We start from the raw sequence: 16,900 nt of genomic DNA on the forward strand, positions 1-16,900 counted from the left end.
AGAAATATTTTCTAAGATGATTTAATAATGTTAATTTTTTCAAGAATTCAGAAATAAATAGATAAATATAAATTTTAAAGAGTTTTCTCTTTGACTAATGTTGTGCAATGTGTACCTGTCATGAGAACGTCGTCTGCTACATGAGTAAATAAATGTTATTTTCAAAGTGTTTTAATGAGAGTGAATTTAAGTAATTATGAAATATAACCTGATTATACGAACCAGCACTGCAAAACTAATTAACAATGTTATTATTAATCAAATTTCCCGAACGTATGCGTCGGCTGGTTTGGGTTTGTGGGTAAGTTGAAATTTAAGGTTATGTTAATTTCGTAATATTTTTCAGAAACTAAATAATTTAATTTTGTTTATTATTATTTTGTATATTAATAATACAAAGGTTTGAATAATAAATAATATATTTACTAATTAAGAATTTATTAGTAAAGAATATTTTTCTTATAAAATTTTTTAAAAGTATTTTAAAAAATGTTAACAAAATTCAATAATTTAGTGTTTAATTTCAATAATTAACAAACACAATTTTTTAAAAACTTGAAAGAAATTGTTCATAAAATTCAATTACTCCAAAAATGTTCAATTAATATTATTAAAGAAACTCCATTATTTTGAAAAAATTCAAAAAAATTCTTCAAAAGAATTCAATTAGTATTTTTAAAAATTTTAATAAAATCTCTCGCAAGAATTCAGTTATTTTCCTTAATAATAAAATTCTTCTAACGAATTCAATTATTCTCAAATTTTTTGATAAAATTCTTTGCAACAATTCGATGATTTTCAAAACATTAATTTTAAAATTGAAAATATTACCGGAATACAACGATTATTAATATAAATATATAAGATTTTGTCGTTTACTTATGATTTTAATTTTCTTTTAGGATAAAATAATCGATACAGACATAAAACACAAAATTGAGGACTACTGGAAGGAAAAAGTAAATTCAGTGAGTCAAACTCAAAATGATAAGGAGAAAGAAAAATTTTACGTACTCTCAATGTTTCCATATCCATCAGGTTCCCTTCACATGGGTCACGTTCGAGTTTACGCAATTAGTGATTCCGTTGCTCGATTTCATAGACTAAATGGTAAATTTTACATCGATATTTAAATATTTTTTATATTTATTCTTCTATTTATAGTACCTCTTTTGAAAATTACCTTTTATTGAAAGTTAATTCAGAAAACAAATTAAAAATTCATTCTATTATAAAAATAAATATTTCACTTTATTTTCAATACAGGAAAACGAGTTATACATCCAATGGGTTGGGACGCATTTGGATTGCCCGCCGAAAATGCAGCAATCGAAAGACAAATTGATCCGGCAGAGTGGACAAATCAAAATATTGATTCAATGCGAGAGCAATTAAAAAAATTAGGCTGTTTATTTGATTGGGAGAGGGAATTTGCCACTTGCGATCCAGAATATTATAAATGGACACAGGAACTTTTCATAAAACTCTTTGAGAAAGACCTCGTCTATCAGAGTGAATCCTACGTGAATTGGGATCCTGTCGATCAAACCGTGTTAGCCGATGAACAAGTCGACGAGAACAATCGTTCCTGGCGATCAGGAGCAAAAGTCGAAAAGAAACTTCTCAGACAATGGTTCATTAAGACAACAGCTTTTTCCAAGTAAGAATTCAGTTTTATTTTTATTTTTCAAGTTTACAAATTCATTTTTTTCTTCCAGACAATTATTAGAAGGCTTGAAAGATCCCATTTTAAAGGAATGGCGGGATATTATAAAAGTTCAACAACACTGGATTGGCGAATGTAACGGTACAAATATAAAATTTGAATTAATTTCCAAAATTGAAGACTATCCGAAAATTCTCACCCTTTGGACGGATAAACCCGAATTTATCAAAAATGCGAAATTCCTAGCAATTTCCAAGAATAATTTACTTAGTAAACAAGTGGAATTTGAAGGAGACGATGGTTATAAGCTTTTAGATGCTAAAATTATCAATCCTTTTACAAAAGAAGAATTACCGATTTTTGTTACGAATTTGATTAATTTTTCGTCAAGAGATGATCATTTGGGAATTCCCATGGCGTCTGATGAAGATGCAGAATTTTGTAATACTGTTGGAATTCAGTATGAGACTAATAAGGAAAGCAGCAATGAGGAGAGAGAATTGAAGAGAGAGGAAATAATGACCGAGGCTAGAAATTTAAAAATTGGAGGATATCCCGTGAGTGAGCGTATTAAAGATTGGCTGATTTCCAGACAACGCTATTGGGGAACTCCAATTCCAATTGTTCATTGTGACAGTTGCGGTCCTCAACCAGTAGCCAGGAATGAGCTTCCAGTTGTTTTACCGAAAGTCAATTGCTCTTCGAACGAGAGAAAAGCATCTCTTTCCGAAGCTACCGAATGGCTGAAAACCTCTTGTCCAAATTGTGGCAAAAACGCTGTGCGAGAAGCCGATACAATGGACACATTTGTCGATAGTTCCTGGTATTTTATTAGATTTATTGATCCGAAAAATCGAAAAGAAATGTTTTCACAGGAGAAAGCTGGGGAAAATTTACCTGTTGATCTCTATATTGGCGGCAAGGAACACGGTAATTTTTATCACTAAGTATTTTAATAATTTTCTTTATTTACTCATTTTTACAGGGTTGACACAAAAAATTAATTTTCTTATTCCTTGACTTTTCACTGATTTACAGATAAAATTTTGACTTTTTCCTTGACCCTAAAGAATATTTTGATTCACTCTCAAAATTATTAGATACTCAACAAAAATGTTCTATTATATTTATTTATGAATTTTGAAAATTGAAATTGAAATTCAAACCTTTTGAAATTCAATAACTTTTAAGAAGTCTTAAAGAAGTCTTTAAGAAGTCTTCGACTCGGTGTGATCGCTATCTTCATGTTTTATAATAATTTAAATTTCTATAAAATGTTTCAAAAAAAAAAACAAAATTTAATTATTTATAAAAATTTTAATAAAATCCTCCGTAAGAATTTAATTATTTTTATAAGTAATACAATTTTTCACATCAATTCAATTATTTAAAAAAATGTAATAAAATTCGTTGTAAGAATTTAATTATTTTTATAAGTAATACAATTTTTCACATCAATTCAATTATTTAAGAAAATGTAATAAAATTCGTTGTAAGAATTCCTCCGTAAGAATTTAATTATTTTTATAAGTAGGTAATACAATTTTTCATATCAATTCAATTATTTAAAAAAATGTTTAATAAAATTCGTTGTAAGAATTCAATTACATATTATCATAAATAATAGAATTTTTCCTAGGATTTAAATTATTTTTAATACAATTTTAAATGAATTCCTCGAAACATGTAATTATTTTCAATCATTTTTTGCAAGAATTCAATATTACATTTCACAAATAATAAAATTTTTCGCTGAAATTCAAATATTTTCAAAATCTACTATTTTTATAAAATTTACCAAAAGAATTCAATTATTTTAAAAAAATGTAATAAAATTCATTGCAAGAATTCAATTATTTTCATAAATAATAAAATTCATTGCAAGAATTCAATTATTTTCAAAAAAAATAAATATCTTCACACGATTTCAATTATTTAAAAAAGAATGTAATATTCAATTCAATATTACATTTCACAAATAATAAAATTTTTCGCTGAAATTCAAATATTTTCAAAATCTACTATTTTTATAAAATTTCCCAAAAGAATTCAATTATTTAAAAAAAATATAATAAAATTCTTTGCAAGAATTCAATTATTTTCATAAATAATGAAATTCTTCACAGGATTGCAATTATTTAAAAGAAATATAAATTTGTGATTTTTGTTTTTTAAAAGGTAATAAAATTCGTTGCAAGAATTCAATTATTTTCATAAATAATTATATTCTTCACAGGATTTCAATTATTTTTAATACAATTTTAAATAAATTCTTCGAAAAATGTAATTATTTTCAATCATTTTTTGCAAGAATTCAATTACATTTCACAAATAATGAAATTTTTCGCTTGAATTCAAAATATTTTTCAAATCTACTATTTATTTTTATAAAATTTACCAAGAGAATTCAATTATTTTCATAAATAATAAAATTCTTCACACGATTTCAATTATTTAAAAAAAATGTAATAAAATTCTTTGCAAGAATTCAATTATTTTAATAAACAATAAAATTTCCCAAAAGAATCCAATTATTTAAAAAAATACAATAAAATTCGTTGCGAGAATTCAATTATTTTCATAAATAATAATATTCTTCATAGGATTTCAATTACTTTTAATTAGAGTTGTGCAAAAAGCTCGAGGCTCGAGGCTCGAGCGAGCTTTTTCGAGCTTTTCATTTTTCGGGCCGAGCCGAGCCGAGCCTAATCAGTTCGAGCTCGAGCCGAGTTCGAGCCGAGCCGAGCTGTGTAAAAAGCTCGAATAGTTTCGAGTACTCGAGTTAATTCGAGTACTCGAGGGAATTCGAGTACTCGAATTTTTTCGAGCTCTGAGTAAATTCGAGTTCTAGAGAAAATTCATAGAATTTTCGCATTTATTATATTTAGCAAATAGAAATATTGATTCAGTAATTCAAAAAAATTCGAAATTTTTTACTTATTAATAGTTTTTTTAGTAAGTCAAAAGCTCGAATCCATTCGAGTACTCGAAAAATTCGAGTACTCGAATTCACTCGAGTGCTCGAATTTAATCGAGTACTCGAATTTACCCGAGTACTCGAATTTTTCGAGTACTCGAAGTCACTCGAGTACTCGAAAATTTCGAGTACTCGATACATCGAGCCGGCTCGGGCTCGGCTCGGCTCGGCCCGAAAAAATTTCGGCTCGGCTCGACTTTTCGAGCTTTTTGCACATCTCTACTTTTAATGCAATTTTAAATAAATTCTTCGAAAAATGTAATTAATTGCAAAAAATTTATTAAAATTTTTCGAAAGAAATAAATGAACAATTAACAATTATTTTTAATAATCTTTGCTAAAGTTCCTAGAGAATTTTCAAATTTACAATTCAATTTTACGAAATTTTGATTATTTGGTTATTCTTCAGTTAAATATTTAGAAAATAAAAAAAGCTTGCAATAATTTAAAAAAAAATTCAATTAAACTTTTTAAAAATACAATTATTTCTAAAAATCCACACCAAAATGCTTTTAATATTCAATTGTTATCTAAAATTTTAGCTGAAATTAAGTTTTAAAACAATTTTTATTAAAAAATTCTACGAGAATTCAATTATTTAATTATACAAAAATGAAAAAAATTGAATAAATGAATATTTCTCAAAATTGAATTCTCATAAAGAATTTTATCAATAAATTTTTTAGAGGAATTTTAATAAAATTTTTTAATTCAATTTTTTTATTTGAAATAAAACATTTTTCGAGGAATTCGGTTAAAATTGTATTATAAATAATTGAAATTCGATAATGAGTTTTATTAATTCATGAAAATAATTTAATCTCTTTAAAAAACTTTATTATTTACGAGAATAATTGAATTATTGCGAGGAAATTTATAAAAAATTTGTAAATAATTGAATTCTTGTGAATTTTTATTAAATTTTTTTTTAAATAATTGAATAATTTCTTTCGGAGAAGAATTTTATTATTTATAAAGATAATTGAAATTTTAACGAGAATTTTTTAAAAATTTTTTAACATAATTGAATTTTTGCAATTATTTGTAACCTCTTCAAATTGAATTCCTTTGAAATTTTTATTATTTATGAAAATAATTGAATTTTGGAGAAGAATTTTATTATTTTTAAAGATAATTAAAATTTTGACGAGAATTTAACAAAAATTTGTGAACATAATTGAATTTCTGCAAACATTTGTAACTTTTCTAAATTTCAATTTTTTTGGGGTTTTTAACTAAAATTTTTCCATAAATCCATGATTTTATAATAATTAATTAAATATTTATTAAAAAATTTAAATAAAACTAATTATGAATCCTGCAAATTAAATTTTTTCCAGTACTTCAATAAAAATACCTGACTTTTCCCTGACCAATTCTACTTTCCCTGACTTTTCCCTGAATTCACTGATTTCTCTGACCTATGGAAACCCTATTTTATTTTCATTATTATTATTAATATTGTCATAATTTTTATTTACTGCATTAATATTAATAGTAATAATAATATTTAGTTTAATAAAAATATTTTAATTTATTTGAACGATAAATTTATTTCAGCTGCATTGCATTTATATTACGCTCGTTTTATAAATCATTTTCTCCATTCGGAGGGTCTTGTTCCGACTAAAGAGCCTTTTAAGCAACTTTTAGTTCAGGGAATGGTAAAGGGTTTGTCGTTTCAAGAGAAAAAGAGTGGCAAGTACCTTAAAGCGGATCAAGTTGAAAAAATTGGTAAAGATTATTTTGAAAAGGAAACAAAACTTCCGGTTAAGAGTAAATGGGAAAAAATGTCAAAATCCAAATATAATGGCGTTGATCCTTCTGAGATGATTTCTAATTACAGTGCTGATACTGTGAGATTATTAATTCTTGGCGATGTTGCTCCGACGTCTCATCGAAATTGGTCAACGGACAGTGAGTAATTATTCTATTATTATTTCATTTTTAATTAAACAATTCAAAAATTAATCAATAATTCATTAATTTCTCTCTATTTTTCTTTTGACAAATTTCTATAATTTTGTTAAATTATTTTAGCTAAAATAAGAAGTATACTTTAAGTTTCTTTCTCTCCATTTTTGTACGAATTTCTATACTTTTTGTTAAAATTATATTTTACTTGGCTTAATAAAAAATGAATGAATTTATAAAAATTTATTAAAAAGTAAATAAATAGAATTTATTAATTTTATTCACCTTGTGAAAAATATTTACAGCGTTTCCTGGTATTTTAAACTGGCAGAAGAGACTTTGGTTGTTGGTGAAGGATTTTAGAAGATCTAGAATTGAATTAACTGAGGAAGAGTTAAGAACGAATCCAGAGGAAAAGCAATTTAAAGATGATGATTACTATATGTTTGATAGTAGAAATTATTATATTAAAGGAGTTACATTTAATATTACTGGATCGCAACAATTAAGTGTCGCGATATCAAAAATGCAAGGTCTTACAAACAGGTTCGTTTCAATGAAAATTTTCATTCACTTTATTGCAATTAATTTTTGATATTAAAATGATTATAAAATTTTTATCCAAACAGAAGGTAAAGTGAAATTTTCTTTTTTTTAGTTTACGAAAAGTATCGAAATTGTGTCTCGCAAGAAGTCCGCAATTCGAAAGGGCATTAGCCGTACAATTGATAATGTTAGCGCCGTTAGCTCCTCATTACGCATCAGAATTATGGTCAGGTTTTTGTTCTGCTCCTCATCGAATGTCAAACGACGAATCAATACAATGGGACAAAGATGTTCTTGAACAAAGTTGGCCACAAATTGATATGAATTATAATATGCGTTTGCGAGTTTTTGTAAGCATTTCCATCAGATAAATATTCGTATTACTTAATTTTTGTTTATTCTATTTTAATTATTTTATTCTAATCAGTTTTGTTAATAATTTTTTTATTTTATTCGTTTTATTTCATAAATATTATTATTTTTTAAATTTTAAATCATTTCTTCTCTTTTATCGCTTTATTACGAAAAGACGAAATATTTATTTAAATCTGAAACTTTTATTCGTAATTTATTCGACAATATATTAATTATATATTTACGAATTATTAATTTAACTATGATTTTAATAAAAATTTAAAATACTTAAAAATAAATAATCGCATTAATTTTCAGATGAATAATAGCAGTGCTGATTTAACTTTCGTAAAAATTGAGCGACAAGAATTAGAAGCTCTTTCCACTGAGCAGGCATTGGAATTGGTAATGAAAGAGCCAAAAGTTGTCAATTATTTGAAAACGAAAAAAATAACTGATGTCAATTTAGATCTTGAATCAGGTCGCGATGGAATCATCTACATTAAGACGCAAAAAATGGATCAGGTAATTGCGCAAGAAAGTGCAATGTAAGGCATTTATAAATTGTAAATTTGTAAATATATTTTTTTCTATTACATATACAGTGAATTAATTTAGTTGCCTTTTTCATTTACATAAAAATTCTTTAAAGAAAAGAAAAATACACTATTTTTTATATAGACCTAATTATTTTCAAAAATTGAATATTTTATTTAAAAAAAAACATCTTTTGAATTTAAGTATCGTGCGAAATTATTTTCGAAATAATTTATGTACTATTTAATTTAATTAGTACATATTTATGTAATAATTAGTATGTTGGATTTTTTTACTAATTAGTATATAATTAAACGTGATTTACAGAAGGAAATAATTTTACTTTTCGTTTGTTTGAGGATATTTGATATCAAGCTGGCGCATTTGAATTGTAGACTCTGTATATTTCCAATTTTTCGTGGAATTTGATGTCGGAGTTGCTGTACCGTTTATCAAAACTGTAGCTGAATATTCTTTACCATAAATATTTTGGATTATAAAGTTTGAATCTTTGTTTGGTCCCGATTTATTTTGTTTAGAATTAGCTTCCTTCAATTTTGTTTGTATTCTGTTTATTATAGAATCTGCTGTTGTGAAATTTGGGGCATTAGCACTAGGATTCGTGGCAGTTACGGTAGGAACGGATTCTTCTCTCTTTGGATTTGGTGTTGATTCTGCTTCTCCACTTGCTGATTCTTGCGCTACTGCTGCATCAACTTTGACTGGAGTCACTGTAGTCGTTTCGTTTTGATTCGATTGAACAATATCTGTAGCAGATGTTTCTTTCTTTTTCTCAATTTCTTCTTTATCTTTATTATCATCTTGCGTCGATTGGGTTTTGCTGGAATTATCAGCGTCTTTTACTGGTACTGGAGTTTCAAGTTCTGGAGTTACAGTCGAAGAGGATGCAGCATCACTGCTAGAATCAGCACCTGAAAGTTGTTTTTCCTCTTTAATTTCTTTTGTTTTTGAATCTTCTGTTATTACTTCTTGAGGTGCCTTACCTGAACTATTATCTGTCACAGCATGTTCACTTGCGGAATTAGCATTTTGATCAGTTAGTACTGAACTATTGTTAGAGGATCCATTCGTCTCCACACTTGTTGTTGGATTTACTTCTTCATTTGTTAGCTGTATGTTTGTAGCGACTGTAGTTCTACCTTCAGTATCTTGAGATTTATCTGCAATTTCTACAACTGTAGCAGCCGTGGTTACAACTGGGTCAACAGGTGTTGTGGGTTTACTACCAGATGATATTTCCTTTTCTGTACCTTCTACGGTTGAACTATTATTGTTTGCGTCACCTTTTTCAGAGTCAGAAATTAATTCTCCTTGCCTTTCTGTAGTAGACGAAGCATTTGTTTCTTCATTTGATGACAATTGAGGTGCTCCATTTGAATCACTTTCAACTTTAACATTAGTATCGGTTGAGAATTCCGGATCTGATGATACTGGAGTATCGTTGTTGGGACTAACGGTCGTAGTGGATGCAGCATCATTGCTCAAATCAGTTTTAGGATGTTTTTCGTCTTCCTGCGGTGGCTTATCTGAACTACTCTCGACCTGTACAGGTTCACTTGCAGAATTTTTATCATGATCGGTTATTTCTGAGTCAGTACTTTTGTCTGCTGCTTGTTTCTTTGCTTCGTTGACTGTATCATCAGTCTGCGTTCCTTTTGATTGTGTATTCATTGATGGATTGTTTTCTTCTATAGAACTCTGATTCGCAACAGTAACAGTTTCTTCTTCTTTTTTTGGAATCTGTTCTGAGCTTCCTGTAATTTGATCTTTTTCTACTACAGTATCTAGAACTGTAGATTCAGTTGTTGTAGTTTCAGCATTTGTAAGCTCTTCCTTCACATCTTGGTTAGAAGAAGTGTTGTTTAAAGTTGGTTCTTTTTCTACTACAGTTTCTAAAACTGTAGATTCAGTGGTTGTAGTTCCAATATTTGAAGGCTCTAGATCCACAACTTGGTTAAAAGAAGTATTATTTAAACTTGGTACTTTTTCTACTATAGGCCCTGGAACTGTAGATTCAGTGGTTGTAGTTTCAGAATTTGTAGTCTCTTGATCCACAGCTTGGTTAGAAGAATTGTTATTCAAAGGTGGTTCCTTTTCTACTACAGTTTCCAAAACTGTAGCTTCGGTGGTTGTAGTTTCAGCATTGCTAGAATTAGCTTCAGGAAGTTGTTGCTTTCCTTCAATTTCTTTTGACTTTGTTTCATCAGTTATTGCTTCTTGTGGTAGTTTATCGGAGCTACTCTCTACCTGTATAGGTTCACTTGCAGAATTTTTATTTTGATCAGTTATTACTGAAACATTATTAGGTGTTCCATTAGTAGAGGATCCATTCGCCTCCACAGTTGCTGTTGGTTTTAATTCTTGATTTGATGGTTGTGCGTTTGTAGCGACTGTAGTTTCACTGATAGTGTCTTGATTTTGATGTATAGTATTTACAACTGTAGCTGCTGTGGTTACAATATCATTTGCTTCTACTGCTATCTCCGTTGATATATTATTTCCTTGTTCAGAATTTTTATTCTCATCAGTAACAACTTCTTCATTTTTTGAAATAACTATAGGAACTGTAGAGACAGTAGTGGCAGATGCATGATCCACAACTTGATTAAATGAAGTATTATCTAAACCTGGTTCGTTTTCTACTTTAGTTTCTGGTACTGTAGAGTCAGTGGTTGTAGTTACAGTATTTGTAGAGACTTTATCCACAACTTGGTTAGAAGAAGTATTACTTAATGTTGTTTCCTTTTCTACTACAGTCCCTGGAACTTTTTCTTGTTTGTTATCCGCCTTCGTAGCAGATGCATCAACATTACTAGAGTTACCTTCAGGAAGTTGTTCTTGTTCACTTGCTGTTAGATCTACTACTTCATTTGCTGGTTGTATACTTGTAGTTATTGTAGTTCCTCCTTCAGTATTTTGAGTTTGACCAACAGTTTCTACAATTGTAGCTGCTGTGGTTACAATGACACCTGCGTCAACAACTAATGTAGGTTCACTACCAGATGATACATCCTCTTTTACAATTTCCACTTCCGTACTCTTATCATTTTCATTTGACAGATTGGCTCCATTTGAATCATCAGTCTGCGTTCCTTTTGATTGTGTATTCGTTGATGCATTGTTTTCTTTTTCAGAACTCTGATTAGCATCAGTAACAGTTTCTTCTTTTTTCGGAATCTGTTCTGAATTTTCTGTAGTTTGTTTATTCTCTTCAGAACCACCACCAAACCTATTAACTATTGGAACTGTAAATTCAGTAGTCGTAGAATCAGAATTTGTAGGCACTTGCTTCACAACTTCGTTAGAAGAAGTATCATTTAAACTTGGTTCTTTTTCTAATACAGTCCCTGGAACTGTAGATTCAGTAGTTGTAGTTTCAGAAATTGTAGGCTCTTGATCCACAACTTGATTAGTAGTATTGTTTAAGGTTGGTTTCTTTTCTACTGGAGTTTCTAAAACTGTAGATTCAGTGGTTGTAGTTCCAGCATTTGTAGGCTCTTGATCCACAACTTGGATAGAAGAAGTGTTGTTCATAGTTGGTTCCTTTTCGACTACAGTTCCTGAAACTGTAGATTCAGTGGTTGTAGTTTCAGCATTTGTAAGCTCTTCCTTCACATCTTGGTTAGAAGAAGTGTTGTTTAAAGTTTGTTCCTTTTCGACTACAGTTCCTGGAACTGTAGATTCAGTGGTTGTAGTTTCAGCATTTGTAGGTTCTTCCTTCACATCTTGGTTAAAAGAAGTATTATCTGAAGTTTGTTCTTTTTTTACTATTGGTTTTGGAACTGTAGAGACAGTGGTCGTTGGCGCTTCATCTACAACTTGGTTGAAATAAGTATTATTTAAACCTGGTTCGTTTTCTACTTCAGTTTTGGATACTTGATCCATAACTGGGTTAGAAGAATTATTATTTAAATTGGGTTCCTTTTCTACTATAGGTGTTTTTGGATCTGATGTTACTGGAGTTTCTTGTTTGGTATTTTCCGTTGTAGTAGAACCTGAACCACCCTCTACCTGAGCAGGTTCACTTCCAGAATTAGCGTTTTGATCAGTTACGACTGAACCATTATCAGCAGATCCATTGTTAGAAATTGCATTCGCCTCCACAGTTGTTGTTGGTTTTACTTCTTCTTTTGGTGGCTGTATGTTTGTAGCTACTGTTGTAGCACCTTCGGTATCTTTTGTTTGATCCACAATTTCTACAGTTGTAGCTGCCGTGGTTACAATGTCGCTTTCCTGAAAAATAATTGTGCCATGGGTAACTGATAATGTATCCTCTTTCTTAATTTCTGTTTGTGTACTCTCTACGTTGGAACTATTATTTTTTGCGTCAGCTTTTTCAGCCTCGAAATTTGATTCTTCTTGCCTTTCTGTAGTGAACGCAGTATTTGTTTCTTTGTTTGATGACAATTGTGGCGCTCCATTTAAGTCACTTTCAACTTTAACATTAGTTTCGGTTGTGGATTCTGGAACTGATGGTACTGGAGTATTGTTGTTGGGACTTACGGTCGTAGTGGATGCAGAATCATTGCTGGAATCAGTATTAGGATGTTTTTCGTCTTTCTTGATCTCTTTTTCTTTTTCCTGTTGTGGCTTATATGAACTGCTCTCTATTTGTACTGGTTCACTTGCAGAATTTTTACTTTGATCGGTTGTTGCTGATCCACTGTTCGAGTCTCCATTCGTTTTGCCATTTTCTGTTGAGTTCACTGCATCGTCTATAGCAGCTAATTTAGTTGCAGTGTTTGTAGCCAATGTTGTCGCATCCAGTTTTGAAGATTCAGAATTCAATGATGGTTTTTCTTCAACCGGAGTTTCTGTAACACTTTCGTTTTCTGTATTTACACTTGGCGTAGTTCCTTTATCATTAGAATCAGTGCTTAATGATACATTCTCTTTCTTAGCTTCTGTGTCAGTACTTTTATCTGCAGTTTGTTTCTTTGCCTCGTTGCCTGTAATTTTTTCAGTTTCGTTCAAAGAATCATCAGTCTGCGTTCCTTTTGATTGTGTATTCGTTGATGCATTGTTTTCTTCTTTAGAACTCTGATTCGCATCAGTAGCTGTTTCTTCTTCTTTTTTTGGAATCTGTTTTGAATTTTCTGTAGTTTGTTCATTTACTTCATTACCACCACCAAACCTATAACCTATTAGAATTGTAGATTCAGTGGTTGTAGTTTCAGCATTTGTAGGCTCTTGATCTAAACCTTGGTTAGAAGAAGTGTTGTTTAAAGTTGGTTCCTTTTCTACTACAGTTTCTAAAACTGTAGATTCAGTTGTTGTAGTTACAGCACTTGTAGGCTCTTGATACACAACTTGGTTAGAAGAAGTGTTGTTTAAAATTGGCTCTTTTTCTACTACAGTTTTTAAAACTGTAGATTCAGTGGTTGTAGTTTCACTTGTAGAATTTTTATCATGATCGGTTATTACTAATCCATTGTTCGAGTCACCATTTTTTTTGTTATTTTCTGTTGAGTTCAATCCCTCATCTGTAGAAGATAATTTAGTTTCAGTACTTGCAGTATTTGTAGCCACTGTAGTCGCATCTTGGTTTGAAGATTCATTGTTTAATGATGGTTCTTTTTCATCTGGTGTTTTTGTAACACTTTCATTTTCCCTATTTACACTTGAAGTAGTTTCTACATCATTAGGATCAGAGCTTGATGGTGCATCCTCTTTCTTAACTCCTGCATCTGTACTTGGATCTTCCCTTTGCTCCTTTGCTTCGTTGACGGTGGTTTTTTTATTTTTGTTCAAGGTATCATCAGTCTGCGTTCCTTTTGATTCTGAATTCATCTCTGTTTCTAATTTTTGATCAAACGAATAGGCTTTGATAACTCCCGAATGATCGTTATGGTACATCAATGATCGGATTACTGGCATTCTAAGAAATGATTTCAATTGGAAGAATCCAATTTTCCACAATATCCAATTGGAAATTTTATTTTCAACATCATAGAAATTAATCGGTTCTCCAATTTTTGGACTTACGAGAAATGATCTAACCCAAGTTTTTAATTGTAGTCTAGTTATTTTAATATCAAAGAAATCATGATTATATTTATAAATAAAATCAATAAACATTTCTGTTAAATTTTTCTTCTCACGAAAGTTGATTCCAGTTTTGTCAAATAATTTAAAACTATTGCTAACATTTGTTAATAAATTTATTTCAAAATCGGCGAAATTCATTGAAAATTTATCAAGTACGGAATTTGTAGTAATTAAATCCAATGGAAAAATTTTATCAAAATTAATTGTCGTGTATTCAGTGATTTGTTGAGAAATATCGTAATAATTGATTCCGTTTGAGCCTCTAAAGTGAAAATTATTTTTCAACAAAATATGAAGAATGTAATGTTGTAAAAGCATTGATTGCAATTTTGGCATATTGGGATATCTAATTAATATTGTCTTCATTATATTATCAACTGCCACTAATAGAAATTCTTCCTTATTGAGTTTATTCTGAATGAAATATTTCAAATCGTTTAGTACATCAATTGTTAGGAACATTTGATACGCAATTTTATTCACATCTTTTATTATTTTATCGAGTTGTCTTTTAAAATTGTACTTTTTAATAATTTTATCAATAGATGCATTTAATTTATGTGTATCATCAATATCAATGTCATTTCTTATTTTCAACAGAAATTCTACAATGAAAAACTTTAATGCTTGCTTTGAGGCTAAACAATGTTTATTTAATTGAATTTTATTATAGAGTAATTGTTCAAATTCAATTGTTCCAACTTTTTCAACAATCGTATAATTATTATTGTCGGATAAAATTTTTTCTACTGCTTTAGCAATTTCCTGAGAAATATTTATTATATTTTGCTCCTCATTCCAAGAACCATCAGTATTATAACCACTAAATGTACTGTCGGCAATTTTAATAATTTCATTTTTTGCATTTGACGAAAGATTACCTTTTGTTTCTTCAATAGTTTCAATTATCACATTTTTTAATGTTAAAAATTTCTCATTTTGATGATCCTTCAATCTTTTTTGGAGATTCTCGTGTAAAATGTTGTTGTTGGTGTTCTTGTTGTTCTCTTCTAAATTTTTAATCACTGGCCCTCCTTTCACGAGTTCTGAAAGTTAATTATTAAATTAATAATATAAAGTTAATTATTTATTAAATGTAATTTTAATTTTGTTAAAATTACTTTAGAATTTTTTTAACCACAAAAGTAATTATTATAAATTATTAAATTTAATAATAATTTGGAAATAATATTAAATAATAATTAATTGTTATTTAATTTTAATTGGTAATTAATAATTTTAAATAAATTATTTTTACCTGGACGAAAGGAGAAGAAAATAATAAGGACAAAGAGTCCAATAATTTTTGAAGCACACATGATTACATATCTTTGGAAAAAACTGTCATTTTTTGAACAATGATTCCTTAAATAGTAAATCCCCCCTTCTACTAATAGATTAATAGAATAATAAACACGAGTGAATTTAAAATTTGATAAATTCAATTATGTGCGAAGAAATTTAAGACTATAAGGTATTAAAGAAATAAAATAAAACGATAAGAAAGTTTTATTGACACATTATAGTTTAAATTAATAATATTAACTAATAAAATGAAAACGATTACTTGAAAGTTCAGTGGAAGAAATATAAACAGTTAAAAATAGAAAAAATCATAATAAATGAAAATATTTGTTCTTTTAAAATATTTGCAGGTAAAGAATTGGATACAATACAATATTTATAATTAATTGTAATATAATTAAAGACGAAGAAAATTATATTTACAGAAAAGGAAAATTAATATGTTCAAGAAAAATATTTTCTTATGTAACAATAATCTTTATTGTATTGAACAAAAGTAAATATACTTTTTCCTTAAAGTTTTCCATCTTGAATTTCCGTTCCACACAAGCGATTTCAATTTATATTATCTACTTTTTTAAAGTAGTGTAATAAAAATTAAAGAAAAATGAAAACCTCATCTCTATAAATAAAAATCAATGAAAAATTAAAAATCTTAGATATTGAATAAAATATCGATTTTGTGTTTTGGAAAAAATTTAATGATAATTTTATATATTCATATAGAAAATAATAATAATAATTATAATAATACTACTAATAATTAATAAATAATTTAATATGTAGCAATTAAAAGTTCAGTGGGCTTAGTGGTATTTATATGATATTGAAAGAATTAAAAAAAAGATGATTAGATAAACTAAGATTTTATCGGATTTACAATCAAAACTTTGGATTAAACAATGACTCTTGTTATAAAAATGATTTTGCAATAAAAAAATAAATACTATATTCTAGTAAATAAATCATTTCAAAGCAACTGTTACCGACAATGTTAAAAAAAATGTTAGTGCGAGTAAGAATTTATCATTTATAATTATTTTGTCTCTTGATTTTTGTCTAATTGAAGTTTTTTAGGCCTCTTGAATTAATTCTTAATTATGTTATAATTAATTATTATAAATATAATTATTCCTTAATTAATAATAAAAATATATTAATGGTAATTATTAAAATTATTATTTTTTCCATTTTTAAATTCATTTCTATTTTCTTTTTTCTTTTCATTTTCATTTTCATTTCCTTTATATATTTTTGTTTTTATTTTTTCATTTTTATTTTCATTTAAATTTTCATTTTCATGTTCTCATTTTTAACTATTGTTATTTTCCTTGAAATAAATAGAATACAAAATAAAAAAAAAGTGTTGAAGTAATTTTTTTTTTCAAACGAACAATCGTCTGATGTTTCTTCAGTTCTGATAAATTCTACATAACAATAATAATAAATTAAAAATTAAAATTCGCGATAATTTTTACGCGATAAATGCGATTCGGGCATTAGTGTATATATATAAAGAATTTAATCGAATT

The 16,900-nt window shown here is 28.2% G+C and overlaps 2 protein-coding genes across 3 annotated transcripts; one reads left to right on the plus strand and one right to left on the minus strand.

Moving 5' to 3' along the window:
* The first annotated feature begins 97 nt into the window (after nt 1–97).
* On the plus strand, nt 98–8,055 carry LOC122498472 (probable leucine--tRNA ligase, mitochondrial). The gene is made up of 8 exons (XM_043606209.1): nt 98–301; nt 903–1,110; nt 1,267–1,660; nt 1,719–2,596; nt 6,204–6,560; nt 6,863–7,103; nt 7,216–7,453; nt 7,776–8,055. Exons 1-8 carry the CDS (start codon nt 197–199, stop codon nt 8,007–8,009), a joined length of 2,655 nt encoding a protein of 884 aa, XP_043462144.1. The 5' UTR covers nt 98–196; the 3' UTR covers nt 8,010–8,055.
* Nucleotides 8,056–8,161: 106 nt separating this feature from the next.
* Nucleotides 8,162–15,441, minus strand: LOC122498458 (mucin-5AC-like). 2 transcript variants are annotated; one of them, XM_043606197.1, is made up of 3 exons: nt 15,322–15,441; nt 8,999–15,109; nt 8,162–8,926 (listed from the first exon to the last, which is right to left on the minus strand). In XM_043606197.1, the coding sequence occupies exons 1-3, from the start codon at nt 15,380–15,382 to the stop codon at nt 8,334–8,336; spliced, it is 6,765 nt and encodes a 2,254-aa protein (XP_043462132.1). In that variant the 5' UTR covers nt 15,383–15,441; the 3' UTR covers nt 8,162–8,333. The 2 variants fall into 2 exon arrangements, with proteins under 2 accessions (XP_043462132.1, XP_043462124.1); XM_043606189.1 differs by having other exon boundaries at nt 8,162–15,109.
* Nucleotides 15,442–16,900: the final 1,459 nt, after the last annotated feature.

This window comes from Leptopilina heterotoma, unplaced genomic scaffold (assembly GCF_015476425.1).
Source record: "Leptopilina heterotoma isolate Lh14 unplaced genomic scaffold, ASM1547642v1 Lhet_10, whole genome shotgun sequence".
NCBI lineage: Eukaryota > Metazoa > Arthropoda > Insecta > Hymenoptera > Figitidae > Leptopilina > Leptopilina heterotoma.